Here is a 16,378-nt window from a genome sequence, read left to right as displayed (position 1 = left end):
TAGATGAATGTGTGCGTTGTAGATTTTGCATTAAAACTTGCAAAGCAGCAACCTAAAATATGTTGCACATACCACAGGTAGTGGCACATACCATAGCTCCCTGATTCTCTATAACATGTTACAATCTCAACTCCAGTGATCCTCTACTTTTCCCCATTCATTCTGTGTGTCAGATACATATGCACTCACAATTTTCAAAAATTGCACTGTGCACTAGGAAAATACAGCCAAAGTTTAAGTGGTGGTTCCCCCCTGTGCTGCACCCCAAGACGACTACAGTAGATCATGTGGATCAGAGAATGGGATCCCCTTTGGGTTTGACCTACACCCTAGCCCAAACAGTGTTCTGAAGACTTCCCTGATATTTTCCACAGAAATGGAGCACCTGGCTAACCTCACACATACACATCTGTTGGTCCTCTATGGCTACATCCTCACTGTCTCTGTTCTTCACATGTTGCACATTATTAGAAACACTTTTCACAAATAACAAATGCTGTCTCTAGTGTTTTGTAGTATTGTCAGTTGCTGAAAAGATATCCCCTTAGTAGAACTCTATTAACAGTAGTAGATTTACAATATAGTAATTTGTAACCTGTAAAGAATTGTGTTTTCACATTATTAATCAGATATATTGCCTGAACTGAACTATGCCATGAGACTGTGGTGAAGCTTTACAATTCTGTGTACCTCTCATTTTTAGTTATAAATATTGAAAAACGGAGTTGATAATATCATGTGTTTAGATTGCCACTTTGATTTCATCAGAATACCAAAATAACCTAATACCACACCTCCAAAACAGTCTTCAGTTTTTAAAATCTGCATTTGCAATAAGTTTGTACATGTTGAGAAAAGGTAAGAGCGCTAAATACTAATGTATGTGCAACCAAAGAATATTTATGATAATGTAATTGTAAACAAAGCATGAAGCAAGCTGTATACTCAGAAGCATAAGTACATTTGATTTAGATTAACAATTGTGCAGTATTAAACCAAATAAAGATGATCTAAATAGCCATACTGATTTCGGGGAAAGGGATGTTCCAAACCCTCAAGTCTTTCTGCTGTGTGTTCACTGTACTGTGGTGCTCTGCCCTCAGGATACAGTGATATTTAGAGTACTTTGTCTCATGGCATGGATTCAGTACAGTAAAGCTGTTGTGTCTGTGGATGTGGTTTGAGCAGTGGAATCGGTTAGTGATGAAACGCAGAGAAAAGGGAGCACCATGTGCTGCTGATGAAAGACTGCGAACAAAAAAAGCCGCTCTTGATGTAGCTGAGGCACGAGTTAACGCTAATCAGCCCTCTGAAGGGTGCTGTCTGCGGCCTTTTCGCGCCAAACCGCAGATGTAGCGAGGGCGAGTGGTGATTATTTGCGCAGACGTGATCCGATTGAGTTACCATGTATTAGGTCGAGCGGGTGTTTACCCCCATCCGAAGCAGCTCTTGACTGACTCTCCTTAATCCACTTTAACTGGTGAAATGTGATTTTCTACAAATTGGTCTAAAAAAGAAAGTCTGAGACTTAAGTGTGATAAAAATAGTTTTATTTGCTGCATGTTGGTCAACAGATAGAGTATAAAAAACCTTTGTTAATATTCAACACTTTTATTTTAGAATAAACATCTTTGGCCGCTTTCATTTCAAAACAAAACAAAATCCAGAAAGAAATATTGAGGCTTAATACTGAGAACATACAGGTTACAGATGTATACGCCACGGAATCTGACTTCAAACATTTGGTAAAGGCTGTCTGGCAGTAAAATGCCTTTGTGTAGAGAAAATTCTCATACACAACCCCCACCCCCTACCCAAGAGGTAACTTCAGCTTTGAATCAGTTATTTAGAAAAATCACATTATCATATTTCTTTAATATCTATTTACAGGATAAGGATATTTTAGGACAACTAGAATGAAACATTTTTTTTACCATTACAAAATATATAGAAACCCTTACTATGTAAGATGTTATATGCTTGATAGACCCACCAGAAGTTGTGTTTTCAACTCCGAGTTGGGATATACTGAGTATTATTTAAGAGTCCAGAACCCCCAACTGGTGGCTCAAACAAAGTGTCCTTTGTTACACTGTTTGATGTCTGCAGCACACAGTCTTAAATAACTGCCTCAACCCATGTCCCCTCAGTGCTGTCCAGAGTGAGGGATGTCCTCTGTTGGGACTATTCATCCCATACTGATGATGTCACTATTCCAGTCTCACCAAGGGCCTTACTGGTCTCAGCTTGATGTCCAGTGTATGATCACTGTGTAATTTAATTTGTGAGAGCATGTGAGCGTATTTACAGTTGGGGAAATAAGTGCATCAATAAGGTCTGATTTCTGTGTGTGTGTGTGTGTGTGTGTGTGTGTGTGTGTGTGACCACAGCATGCAGTCCAGCCTCTTATCAAACAGGCAGCCATTTAGGAAATCCAGCTAGGATTTTGCTCTGACCCCTGCTGCCCAGTTGGTTTATATTGAATTTATCAAATATGTGTGTGTGTGTGTGTGTGTGTGAGAGAGAGAGAGAGTGAGAGTGTGTGTGTGTGTGTGTGTGTGTGTATTTGCTTTCATAACCACTTGGTAAGCAATGGGTGAGGGAAACAATTTCAGTCAGATCTTCCAGCAGGAATTTTGTGAGGCTTTACTACAGGAAGCACATTTATACAGTTTTAAATAGCGGATCTGCTTATCTTGCTGTTGCACCACAGTGAATCCAGTACAGTGTGGCTGCAGCCCATTCTGCTCGATGGGAATCCCACATTGAGGCATGCCTCATTGTTGCAGGTGCTTTTGTTTGTTAGGGCTGTGAGTTACCCGGTCGGCCCACGCGATAGCGTGTGCCAAAGCTGGGCCGGACTGGACTTGGCTTTGTGTCCATGTGTCCACCCCCGCTGCCCTCCCAGCCCCTGGGTGCGCTGGGCTCTTAGGTAGAGCTGTACTTTTGGCTGGACCTCGAGCTGGTCCTGTCCAGGCCGTTCTCGTGGCAGTACCCCTTCCAGCGGACCCCGGAGCCCCGCTCGTCCGTTGGAGAGATGTCCCTTGATTTTCTTTGGCACCAGCAGCACAGACAAGACTAGGAGTGATGCAAAAACGAAACACTGTTAACCAAGGTATGTAGGAAAATTTTTATGCATTTGCTTTTCTGGAATTATTTCTATAAATGTTTTTTTTCTAGGTCAACAGTGTGTAATGCACAGAGAAGACAGTTTGACACACTGATTGAAGGAAGCCGCCACCCCTCAATGCCCACCTCCCCTGTATCTCACCTGAAAGCAGTTCTTAAACTTCTGGCTCACAAAGTAGAGCGCCACAGGGTTGATGCAGGAGTTGAGGGAGGCCATGTTGATGCCGATGTAATCCATCACCAGCAGAAAACTTCCATAGAACACAGGTTGGAAGGGAAAAGTAATTGAATGAGTGACATGAGTTAGGTGACACTGACACTCAGTCCCCAGATTCTGATTCACACCTAGCTTTCTGGAGAAGAATTGATTTTACTACTTTTCAGTAATTCAGGTTTCTCAGGTTTAACACAACACATCTGCCTGTATAAGGTATATTCATAAGTGCTATGTTAGCTGATTAAAACACTTTCCCAGGTTTTATTTTCTGGCAGAACCAATGCTAGGTGTCTTTGGTGGACACAGAGTCCTTTGGAGGAGGTGTTTACCTGAGGAGCTCACATCGGTTCGGGTCGTTCTGATCGTAGATAGTCTTCTTCAGGATGCGGCTGAGGTGAAGGGGCAGCCAGCACAGAGCGAAAATCACCACTAGGCAAAACACGGTTTTGGCCACTTCCCTGCGCTGGTGAGAGGAGACATGGGACAGGGTGCTAAGTGAAAGTGGGACCGAGCCTCTAACCCCTGTGTTGTGTCAAACCTAACCTTTGAGCGAAGACATTGGCTTGTTCTTGTCAAAGCCTGCTTGGAGGCCGAGATTTTCTTTGTTTATTTCAGTAGGTTTTAACAGACAATAAACTTCAGTGGCACGGTTGAGTTTGATGTACCAAGCAAAGTTGGTCAATGGTTCTTTGATGGGTTATTTACGAAGTGTTGATACACCCAAAAGAACACTTTCCCAGGGTTTTTATTTTTTTTCCTCATAGAACCATCAAAGCTATCTTTTTAGCCACAGCCCAGGCCAGAATGATTGCATTAAGGTATTATTTTTAAAAGTGGCAACTCACTGCATGAGCACTATATTTAGATACTTGGAGAACTTCTTAACCTGCTTTTGAAAGTCTTCTGTGGCAGACTTTCAAAGACCACAGCATGCAGTCCAGCCTCTTATCAAACAGGCAGCCATTTAGGAAATCCAACTAGGATTTTGCTCTGACCCCTGCTGCCCAGTTGGTCTATATTGAATTTATCAAATATGTGTGTGTGTGTGTGTGTGTGTGTGTGTGTGTGTGTGTGTGTGTGTGTGTGTGTGTGAGAGAGAGAGAGAGTGAGTGAGTGAGTGAGTGAGTGAGTGAGTGAGTGAGTGAGTGAGTGAGTGAGAGAGAGAGAGAGAGAGAGAGAGAGAGAGAGAGTGTGTGTGTGTATGTGTGTGTGTTATTTCCTTTCTACAGGTACATCTGCACTCTGAAGGCACTGAAGGCGATGTCTTTATATCATTGTAGCCTAGGCAAAATATTCTCCCAAGGAAACATTGCTGTTGAGATTCTGGCTGGTCTTTCAAAAGGATTTTTTGTGTCATGTGCATCATAGCGATAGCTTTATAAAATGAGGAACTGACGGAAAGCCAAAATCCTCTCTGCTCTAGAGCAGTTGGAAGAGGATGAAAGGACGTATGGTCAATTAAGACAAGGACATCTTGCAAGTCCTGGAAGTGCAGGAAATCTGAGTAGCGGTGGGGTCCAAGTTAAACAGCAGAAAGAAAATTAAATGTCCTGGATTTTGGCTTATGATACAAAAAACATCTCCCAAATATTTTTGGGACTGTTGCTTTTTCAAAAAAACCAAAGCAAATGGAAGAGGTGTTAGCTGGGAGCAAGCCCATAACTCCTACCTGAATTCCAAAAGTTTCCCCACTCTTGGCTCTATAATTCTCCTGACCTATGCTTCATCCGCTCGATAATGTTTCACTTCCTCCTCCACCTCTCCCCTTAATGGAATTCCTATATCTGGGAATGTGTGTGTGTTTATCCAGTTTTATCTATTCCATTTGTTAGCAAGCATGATTGTACATCCCACTCCAAACCCGGGATAGTAGGGGCCTTCTTGGGAACTGCTGTATGCAGATTGGACAGATCACAATTGTGTAAACATGGCATTTTGGGTCTCCAAGATGGTTTCTCCTTGATGTTATACCTGGTATAAATGGACATTAAGGGCACCTAGATCTGAAAGTTATTACTATCCCTCATTTATCATTTAACACAGTGTTTCCCAATCCTGCTCCTGGAGGCACACTGCCCTCTATATCTTCTGTCTGTCCTTGCTCTACCTACCAGACTGAACTCATCAGTGGCACTTCTGATTAGCTGAGCGCAACTGATTTAATCAAGCAGCAAGGATAGATAGAAGATATGCAGGACAGTGGGCCTCCAGGAGTAGGACTGGAAAACACTGAATTAACATGCTTAACAAGCATAAAGTGACTGAAGTTTGGAATTAAAGGACGTTTGCCGGAGAATATCAAAAAGTGTTTGAAAATGAAATCTAAGCTATAGTAAGTTTTCAGTACCAAGGCAAGCATCCCCTGAATCAATGGGCTTTACAAGGCTGTGGTCAGTGTGCCAGTGGGCTGGACTGGATACCTGCTTCATATGGTCGTTGAGGGCAATACGCATCCCGTTCTTGCGGCTCAGCATTTCACAGGACATGAGGGTGTAGAAGACGCCCGTGCACGCCAAAGGCAGGCAGAAGTAGAAGCCGAACAGCCACCAGTCCTTCACGTCCTGGTAGAACTGCAGGAGGAGAGTGAGCAGAGTCATTCCTGCACCACTCCAAGAATCCCTACATGCGGGAGGTCATAGAGTTCAAACTGAGCTGCCTGTACTATAATAATAGTTGTATAATAATCCCATAATACATATCAAATAGACTCAGTCTACCATCACTATATGTTTCAGCATGCATGGAACTTACATTATGGAGGTGTGAGCTATCAGACCCCACCCTGTAAATCAGATAAACCTGGAAGGACTTATAGGGAAACCATATAGTCAGTATTCCTTACATCATGATTATTCTCTGCAGGCTGGTGGAATGTCAGGTCCATCTATCTTTTTGTTCTCTGTTACAGTAATATGCCCATCATACACCATTATTCTGACTGACCTACACAGCTCACATGTCACACATTCATTCATGCAGGCAGGTGGTGTGACTGGTACCACAGTAGCCCAGTTTCCTAACCTCTACTTCACATCACTGCAGGTTATTTGCATCCACCTGACTGCTACACTCCTGATGCCAGATGCCACTGTTATATTATTACGGTTGTTTTTTTAGCCATAATTCAATGTGTTGTCTGATTAGTAAGTACCAAAAAAATCCACCATGATGTTAGCAAGATGATTATCACTTACATCACGGCTGTCTATGGTCACTGCAGACATTTTAAAATGCCTGATCCTCAGTTTGTTTCTGATTATGACTGATTAAGTTTGTAAGCAGGTCTGACATTTTTAATTAAATTTAAAATCATGAGTCTTTTTGCTCTGTGAACTGTAATCTAATTAAATAATAGGTCTGAGCAACCACAATGGGCAGACATAAATATCCGCTAAAATAGAGCATAACAGATTATTAAGCTTCAAAGAACATCCTTATTCATATGAATATTTTATGTGTATGAAGGTTTAAGTCCCAATTATGGTGACATTCTTCTATATTAACCATTAAAAGGAACCACAATTAAAGGCAATTTAAGGTCTCTTCACAGTCTTTTATACAATTATCAAGCACATGTTTCTCAGGGCTGCTGATTAGCTCAGTTAGCTTACGCTCAACCAAACAGCCCATTCTGGGCCCAGCTATGTCACCTGCTGATAGTGTGTGTGAGAGAGACTTTTAGGATGGTTGTCAGGATGTATTGCACCTTCACAAAGGGAATGGGTATGAGACCGTGTGTGCATGTGCCAGTATGTCTGAAACTATTGGGGGGGGGGGGGGGGGGGTCGCCAGGCTGTACCGCACCTTCATAAAGGGTGTGCTTTGCTGGGGGTGGAGCAGGCAGACACGCAGCTTGCTCCCGCGGTACGGCATCTCCATCATGTCGAACGCCAGCGCCTCAGGGACAGCCAGCACCACGGCAACCAGCCAGATCAGGGTCACCTCCACTGCCTTCCACAGCGGAATGCCCATGCCCTTCACCCGACTCCATGACGTCACTGCATGGTACCTGCAGTCAGGGAGGAGTGGATCAGTTCTCCTGTACAGCATCTTATTGGTGGAGCTTATCCATAGTTTAATGCAAGTAGTACAATTTAAAATGAATAGCTTTGTATATACAAACAGTAATCAAATCGTTCAATTGTTAGTAGTACTAACATCATGCAAATTGAGTACTAGTATGCCATCCACATTTATGTGCATGCCCAAGGATGTACTGTATATAACAAGTCACATTTTATTTTGTTTCTGTATTTTCTCATACAGAGTTTCTTAGCTGTGTTGGACTGATTTTGATCTGCCCATACTGTCCAACTGCTGAATAAACCCCTGATTTTTGGAGTCCTGACCTGTTGATGAGAGATTACTCAGGTGTGATGATAAGAGACCTCTTTTCCTTACCGGTCGATACTGAGGGCACAGAGGCTGAGCACAGTGATACCCACTGATGCTTTCTGGATGAATGGCATCAGTTTGCAGATGTGAACCCCAAACGGCCAGTCTTCCGCCAGCAGCTAGGGGCAGCAGAGAGGTCACATCAGGCCACTGCCTCATTTCAGCCCTGTTTTTCATTACACGTTGGCTCTTAATCAGACCATTACATTAATAATTATTTGGCTGGGTGGAGAACCCTTGAATGATTAAGATAAATACCGTTGTCCTTGTTCTTGCTCACAAACATAAGAGATATAAAAGTGTTTAATAAGGCTTTCCAAATTATGTCCCTCCAGGACAAAAACTGTGTACCCCTCGTTTAAAGTCACTGTATCATTATAATAGCTTTTGTGAAGAGATACTTTTGAATAAAATATGAGACTAAACACACAGGCAAAGCCCTGGATTCAATCAAAACTACACTAAGGAAAAGTGCTATTCATAAAGAAATAAACATTCCCAGATGAATCCAGTGCCATTTTACAACAAACTGTTTTTTTCCCCTAAGATAACTTGGTGGTTTTAACCGAACCCATTGTAATACAGTGCTGAATTAATCTGGGATGGTTTTTTGTTTATGTCTTGCAGAGAATTTCTTTGCAGTCACCATGTCTTTGAAATTCAGACCCCTATTGGTGGCTTTGTACTCTTCCTCTGTGTCTTTTCCTTGTGGCTCTGAAGTTATCTGTAAGTGGCATCCAGAAAAATTGGCTAATACACAATGGAATTCAAACTCCTGTTGTTTTGTTGGGACCAGTTCTGCAGGAGGTTTCGGGAGAGTTGGGTCAGCGGGGGTATCTCACAGTGGCTGGAGCACAGCCCTGTTAATCAGTCTGCTCTGGCTGGCACCACATGGGGAGTGTAAGCTGCATGAACAGCCCCTGTCACAACCAATAAGAGCTGAATAAGAAAGAGACCGAGGGGCCCTGTGTGCTTGCTTCTCAGTGGGAGACGCTATTTTACTGAGCTATATGGCTCAGAGGTTAGAGAATAAGGCAAGGCCATGACTGACTGAACTCATACCGAGCTAGTCCTTTAGGAGCCTCAATGTCATCCACAAAGCGCTTAAAATTGCAGTTCTGCTGCTAGCTCCTTCCCCGTGAGGTGTGGGCCTATCCAGAATCTCAGGACAGCAGCACACCATTCAACTGACTGCACTTAAGTGCAGCGTGTGCCTTTAATTCAAAGTCATTATCACTACATTCTGTTTCCAATTTTCCAGAACATTCCAGTTTTAGAATCTTGAGGTTGGAGGAGAGTGACATTGTTGAGCATGGCTGTGAGCTGTGAGCATGGCATGGCTTTAAATCGCTTTACTTAAAAACAAACAACTGTAGAGAGGGAACCAGTTTGTAAGAGGAGGGCTATGGACCTAAGTTTTCTGGCTGCGGTAGCCCTCTCTGTCTCTGTTCTTCCTGTGCATCAGGCATTGTAACTGTACCTTGAAAACATTGACAGGGATGGCGATGAGGATGTACAGCAGGTCACCCAGGGCCAGGCTGGCTATCAGCACGTTGGGGCCGTTCCTCATGCACTTATTCTTGTAGATGATGCGCAGCAGGGTGGAGTTACCGATGATGCCCACCACGAAGATCAGGCAGGAGACCACCGTGTTGACATACTTGAAGGCATTCTTGATTTCTGTCGGCTTGACGCACATTGGCGGGAAGGGGACTCGGGGTGGGGCAGGCTTGGCCGCTGAGGCTTCTGGTGAGGACGTGTTTCCCGCCGGGGCCGGTACTCCAACCGGCCCTTCCCGGGGGCTCCTCTGTGTCGTATCCCGGGCAAAGCGTGTGGCACCTGCCCAGGTCACCAGCAGGACCAGCAATACCACGGACCTCATTGTCTACACAAGGGAGGAGGGGGAACCAGAGAGAGAGAACCGCCTGCAGGCAATTATTTTTGACCTATCGAGAAAATGCAACAGCAGCCTTACTGGCTTGTGAAAAAAAAATGCAGTCAGATATTCTTGTTGGCCTGTAGACAAAACAAAGTAAGGTAGTCATAGTGAACTACTTTAGAAAAACACCCAGACTGTCTACTGATTAGTGAAGAAAACACATTCAGGTGGTCTTACTAGTTAAAGATGGTCTGAGCTTAAGTAATGTAGACCTTAACTTGCCTGCACTGATTTAAAAACAAATAAAGATTAAATAGTTGATCTGAGATTCTTATAACCCTCTTCAAAGAACAGCAATATTCACGGTATCTTCGCTGTCATTATCTCTGCAACTGCTGGTAAATGTTATTATCAAGTGAGATAAATTTTAAGATTGTTTGAAGTTCTATAAAATAGCCTCTTTGTTCCCCCGTGACGGGTGCATGCTAGTGTGCCTGTGGGCATCATGTTTGTTAATGGATTACTACCATGACGACAGTCATGAGACAGACATTGTCCGCATGCAGCACATGCATGGTATGTGCTACTGAGCAGCCTCTCTCGTGTCAATTCCATGACTGACCCTACTGAAGCGTCTTCAACAACGCGAATCCAGACTTTGCTGGACATATAGGACATCATACTCAAGACCAAGACCAAAAAAGGGCTCTGATACAGATACTCGGTTTCATTTTAACCTTTCATACAATTTAAGCACCAAAATAAAGCTTTTTCTCTCAGCTGCTGCTGTGACAACACTAACCTACTGCTTTGCCCCACAATGTCTAGCCTACAGGCACGCAGAAACAGTAATATCAATCCGGGACATTTCATGCGTCTACTGGGCTGTCGATTCTGGGCTCCTATCTTACTTTCCTCCCTCACACAGTGGGACTGATGCATCCCATGTTCACTGATATCTCTCTCATACCTGGCCCAGCTTCCCCTGAGCCAAAGAGTTAGCCCTTCAGAGTAAACTTGTACTCATGCTGGATTTGAAGCAAACTGATCTGAACTTAGCTTTGTTAATTCCTGAAAATAAGGAAAAGCTTTAAATGGTTGATTCCTAGTATTGTCTTCATGTAGATATCATTCTCTCATCCAGTCAGCAATATTTTGTCTGTTCCGTATTGAACCGTTTGTTCATGCTGTGCATTTTAATTGTTTAAAACTGAGCATCTTATTTCAGTGTCTGATTGCTGTATGCTATTACACCACTGTACCTTTCTCACGTCTATTTCCTGCCTTCGGTTCATTTATTTTATGCTGCATCATTTTGTCTCATTCCCTGCAATCACATCTTTGTGTTTTGCTTCAAAAGCTTGCACTCACAAGGAACATTATATGAAGGGTGCTGCACAAAACTACGATTTTTAATTAGGTGTAAGGCAAATTTTGACCTAGTTTTGCACAGATAAACACAAGAAAAGTCACAATCTAACACACCAGCCAGTGCTGGTGAACCATCAGTAGTTCATTTGTTACCCTGACCTGGGGCCTTTCAATCCCTCTGAGGAGGTCAAGACCCAAGCAGGCTGTGACACAGGACAGGACACAGACGTGCTGTGTGCTGGAGCCAGCTGCACCATGCCACAGTGGCCATGCAGGGCCGGCCAGGTGTGACATCATTTACCGAGTCACTAAGAAATCCCTTCAATTGCCTCAGGAAAAAAATGTGGAATTTCCCCTGAATTCCCTTTTGTTTCAGCAGTCTGAATTTATTGGCTGTGGATGTTTTCAGGAGGAAGGCGAAGAGTTCTAAAACAGAACAGACCTTCCTCAAAGGAAAGCGACCCAGGGGACAAATTGCGTGAAACAGTGCAGCTACCCTCTGGACACTGTCGCCCAGGCTGCACAGCGTAGGGGAGTTCTAGTCATGAGATTCCCAGACGAACAAATGACTCTCTGTCTCGGGCCTGATTGAAGTCAACTTTACCTTAATGTATCATAAGAGAATAGTCCTTTTAGTCCAATATCAAAAGGAAGTCTTTGTAGTTGAATGTTTTGGGGTTTCACTGGATGCAAATATATTTTATTCAAACTGTGCAATCACCACTCTGTGAAAAGATATTAAGCATAAAAGAGCTTGTTTGGTGTATTTTATGTAAGCCCGAATCACACAGTTGTCTGCTTATTCAACTGGTCTGTTTACCAAAACAACAACAACCAAAATACACATTTCCAGACATACAGTATGCAATGGTCTCACATCACTTAAGTAAATCAGGAGGATTGAGACCTACAGCAGACCGCTGCTGCTCCCATGTGGAAAACATATAATTAATATTTGATTGAATTACTGGTGGGCAGAGGGACAGCTGACTTATTAAGTAGAAAATGCTGGAGAATGGAGTAACGTGTGAGCATTGGTGCTATAAATCTAACCACACAGAGAAGTTTTACTGTTAACAGTTTTACTGTTAACAGGGTGCACCAATCCCAGGAGGCCGCAGTGATTTGTAAACGAAGGGCTGGACACAGATACCATAATGACCACAAAGAGCATCAAATTGTTACAGGCTGTTCGCTGTTTACACCTGGTAGTTCTTTAGTTATATTCTTCTTCCTGTCTTTATGACCCATTAAACATGTTTCTTTTTTGATCTCTAGAACGTGGAATCAGAAAGCAGGTACGGCTGGTAATGCCGTGTCGTATCTAGATCCTGTCTATGCTCGAGAGGGGAGCAGTAGCAGCAGCGGCAGTATTCATCGTGTCAATGGCTGTGATTTTTCCAGCTGTAATGAGTTGTAAGGTCTTGTGACTACAGGAGACTACGGTAACAGTAAGAGTCCAACCAAGGTTAAAAGTTAAACTGGATGAATTGGGGCTGTTTACAGTCATCAGAGCAATTACTGTACTACAGCAAGGCTGCAGGAGCAGGGCTCTGTCGTGCGAAAGGCGTCATGCGGCTTAATTTTGTCTGACATAATTGAAGCACAGCTTATCTCTTGCTCAGGTCTTGGCTGTCTAAAACCAGTCTCATCCATCTAACAAATTTCTCAAAAACATGGGATGATTTTTATTTCTTTGCTGAAATAGTGATCTAATTATGATCTTTGTCTTTGGAGGCTTTCCTGAAAGAGGAAAGTGTGAAATTCACAGCTCTGAATTCCTTCAGTTTAACAAGCTTTTGACAGTGACAGTCAGTTTTCTGTTAAAGATATCTGATCTTTTACTGCATATTGGCGCACGGTCCTTCATATGACAGCCTTTGTCTAACTTTAACAGTAAATGTGTGATTAACAACGGCTTTGTTTTTTGGTTTCACTGATTCTTAAGACCCGCTGTTCATTGTGCAATCCCACCACTAAAAACTAACATTCACATGAAGAGTAGTCTAACGTCATAGGTGCTGACACCCTGTTTCTATTGTAAAGATGATGATGGTTAATATAGTACCAGTTTAGGAAGAAAAAGTGACTTCACCATATGGTATTCCCTGTTTAGCTGCCTATCTCACCAAACAAACATGTTAGACCATCCTCACTTATGAAATGATGCCAATCAGGTAAATTGTCATAATGTCCACACACTCATACCAGATTGCACAAGCGATGCTAGTTTGAAAATCAAAACTCATCTCAAAAGAGATGCGACTCAAAGACTCATGGTCCAGCGAATGGGTGTAAGGTTTCCATTACTCAAACGAACCAAAAAACATTTCACTTGTTATTTTTTCATTGTTTGGTACCTCACATTTTTATCTAACATTGTGCATGTAATACTGTAGACTGCTGTTCTACTTGGATATATATCAATCCAGCCCTTACAAACAGATGTGGCAGGGAGTATTGATGATGCGTGTGAACCTATCTGTTGTAACAGGCTTGCCAGTTTTTAGTAAGAAGTATAGTATTCTTTACATTAAATTGTCTCAGTTATAAGAGTCATTTTTTAATATTACACAAATATATGGGCTCAGTTTTAGCCTAAAATCACACTTTTGTGATTAACTGCACAAATACAGAACTACCGTAATGAACGCAACTAAGTTAAAAGGCATCAGCTTCTTATTTTTGATCCTTGTTTCAAATGATGAAAAACAACATCAGGAATATTACCAAGAAAAGGTAAGTGTCCCCAAATTGTGAGAAGCTTGTCAACTTAAAATGGCGTGAGGTGTGTCATCCTGCCCTACATTTCATTATTGCCTTTTAGCCGACGTTCTTGTCCAGAGCGACTTAGACAATAAAAGTGTAAAGCAAAGGGTTGAAATATTTTTCACTCTGTACGTCTTTATCTCAGTGGCATACTTCGCAAAACAATGTAGAGTTATATTAATAGTGTTTAAATGATTTCAATCAAATGTGCAGTGGCAAAGCACCCAAGTCATTTAATGTTAAGTTTCAGTTAAGCTGTAGAAAGATGCAGCGCAGTGCATCTTCCAATTTCATTTTACTGACAAGGAACAAATAATTACATGAGATGGCGTCCATGAAAAGTGATCAGAAAATATGGTAAAATATGAGGATAAACAATCTAAACGCTGTTGCTTTTTGTATTTAAATGTAATTAATCAACTAAATGTAGGGGGAATGCCTTTCATTTATATTTAAATATGAATAATTTCATCCATCATACAGAGCATTGGATTCTAACGCATATGTCAGTAACTTCAGTAACTGGATCTTCCGCATCCTAAAGTGGGCAGACTACGCTCCGCGTTCTTCGGCGTTGGCTCCTTTGTGTTGCACAGGCTAATCAATGCAATTTCGTCGGTCTATCTCCTTAATTAAAAAAAAAAAAAAAAAACTATTTCGTAGTGAAGTCAGTTACGCTTTTCTTCAAATCCTGCATGATGTAAAGAAGTAAATGTAAAGAAGGAACAAGAAAATGCCAAAATGCAGAAATACACTGCATCACATGGTATGGTTTATGGTAAAATGTTACTGTAAACATGAATTCATTTATACAATTGATTCTGGATGTAGAAAACTATTTATTTTGAGCATTCGCTTACATGATACATTACTTTCCCGTTAATGCACAGTGCAAAAAACATCCCAACTAACAGAATGCCTCGGCCGCTACTTTAGTATAGCTTAAGGTGCAACATGGTTCTATTTCATGATGACTGCAGCGTCACGGTGCTGCAACATCTCCATCGCATGTCAAATTCTCTAATGCATTCCAAAGCCTGATTTAAAACAATTAATAATTTACAATGAGCGTCTCTCTTTAACGTTTTCTTATTATGTGAAGCATGTGTTAAATCTGATTAAACTTTAAACAGTTTAAAACTTTTTATCACAAGTATTCAGGAATGTGCGCCGTTACGCAAACATACCACTCATTTTGAAGCAAGACTTAAAGCATACTTTAGTTAAATATATAGAATATGAAGTATTCCGTGAATAAACACCAACACCAATTTCAACTTACCTTCGATGGTGTGATTTAATCGAATCGTCTTAACCAGCGCTTCTTCGTCTTTATCCCTTGGAGAATGTTAAACAAATATTCCTTGTGAATTAGCTAGTCCTTTGCGTTTTCCCACTCTCATTCGGTTTCCCAGGCTTAAGTAAAACTTTATTTTAAGGCGATTCGTTTATTTACATGTTTCGGTTAATCGCTTCCACACGCAAACGACACTCCTGAAAGTCGGTACGCTGCATCTCGCTCTGTATCCCTGCCGCGCTCTGATGCGCTGCGGGGACGACATCGGACTTTATAGTGTAGCTGTTGGTGTCACTGCTGTCCCTCGACACCCCAGCTGGAAGAACCAATGGCTTTCACAAACGCGTGGTTTCAGAGCTGAGGCGCGTGTTCAGAAAACTGCTTTCACTGTTAGAGACCAAAGATAGAGGAGGGGGTGATCGTTTATTCAAAAATGTTTGAAAGCCTGGCGTGAAATTGGGAAAAAATCGGGATTACTGCAACAATACTAAAACAGCACCACTTTAATAAATGTCTACTTTCATGCATTTTACCATACAGACAACACTCAAATACAAAGTGGTTTAGTGAAACAGTCAAATCTGCGTGTGTGTGCGCCTGTACTGCCCTTCAATACAACATAGCCTATGTTCTTGCATATTCAGTGCAAGCATTGTATAATAATTTGCATGCAGGATTTAGCATTCATATCAGTCTACACAGCTGAGGATGTAAGTACTTTCTTGGGTAAAAAAAAGTCCTACATATCTGAGTTAATTGTAAAAAGAAGTTTGTTTCATGCATCTCAGTAACCTGTGGTAATTTTATAGTGTAGCGGAGGAAAATGAATGCGTATCGTATAAGGTAGCATCAAACGAGTGTTTTTTGCATTGTGACTTTTTTTGGCAATAAGGTATGCGCTCTGCTTATAAATTACAAAATATGAGTTTGAGGCTGCAGTTCAGTCAGCCTTATCATGTGCTGTCATGTCAAAATGTCAGTCTGTAGTTTTCTTTTCTTTGTAGGCCCACTAAAGTATAATATCAATACCTTGAAGAGAATGTAGCTTAAAGGAATCTTAGAGAGGACTGCAACAGAAAAAAGTGAGGATCTGAGGCATCTCATGGCAGGAAACAAAGGTAGAGTAGAACTGAGTCAAGCATGTACACCTTATGAATTTAAAAGCATTTAATACAGTTTACACAGACATGGTCCCCAGATTGACTACTGACCTGATATTATAATGAAATGGAGGGGCCTCTGAATGTTCCGCAGTGTTTTCATCACAAAGCGCACACAGTTACTCTGTAAGATGTTTGATATATCATTATTGTTTGATTTT

General features: G+C 41.8%; 1 protein-coding gene across 2 annotated transcripts; it reads right to left on the bottom strand.

Annotated features, from left to right (window-relative positions):
• Positions 1 to 1,561: 1,561 nt before the first annotated feature.
• Positions 1,562 to 15,286, bottom strand: LOC118790814 (endothelin receptor type B-like). Of its 2 annotated transcripts, none has more exons than XM_036547885.1 (8): positions 15,043 to 15,286; positions 9,222 to 9,666; positions 7,748 to 7,860; positions 7,151 to 7,355; positions 5,767 to 5,916; positions 3,676 to 3,809; positions 3,272 to 3,380; positions 1,562 to 3,078 (listed from the first exon to the last, which is right to left on the bottom strand). In XM_036547885.1, exons 2-8 carry the CDS (start codon positions 9,621 to 9,623, stop codon positions 2,929 to 2,931), a joined length of 1,263 nt encoding a protein of 420 aa, XP_036403778.1. In that variant the 5' UTR covers positions 9,624 to 9,666; positions 15,043 to 15,286; the 3' UTR covers positions 1,562 to 2,928. The 2 variants fall into 2 exon arrangements, with proteins under 2 accessions (XP_036403778.1, XP_036403779.1); XM_036547886.1 differs by having other exon boundaries at positions 9,222 to 9,626.
• Between the last annotated feature and the right edge of the window lie 1,092 nt (positions 15,287 to 16,378).

This window comes from Megalops cyprinoides, chromosome 16 (genome assembly GCF_013368585.1).
Source record: "Megalops cyprinoides isolate fMegCyp1 chromosome 16, fMegCyp1.pri, whole genome shotgun sequence".
Lineage (NCBI taxonomy): Eukaryota > Metazoa > Chordata > Actinopteri > Elopiformes > Megalopidae > Megalops > Megalops cyprinoides.
The sequence above is the reverse complement of the archived record's forward strand: the minus strand, read 5'-3'. Positions and strand labels throughout refer to the sequence as shown.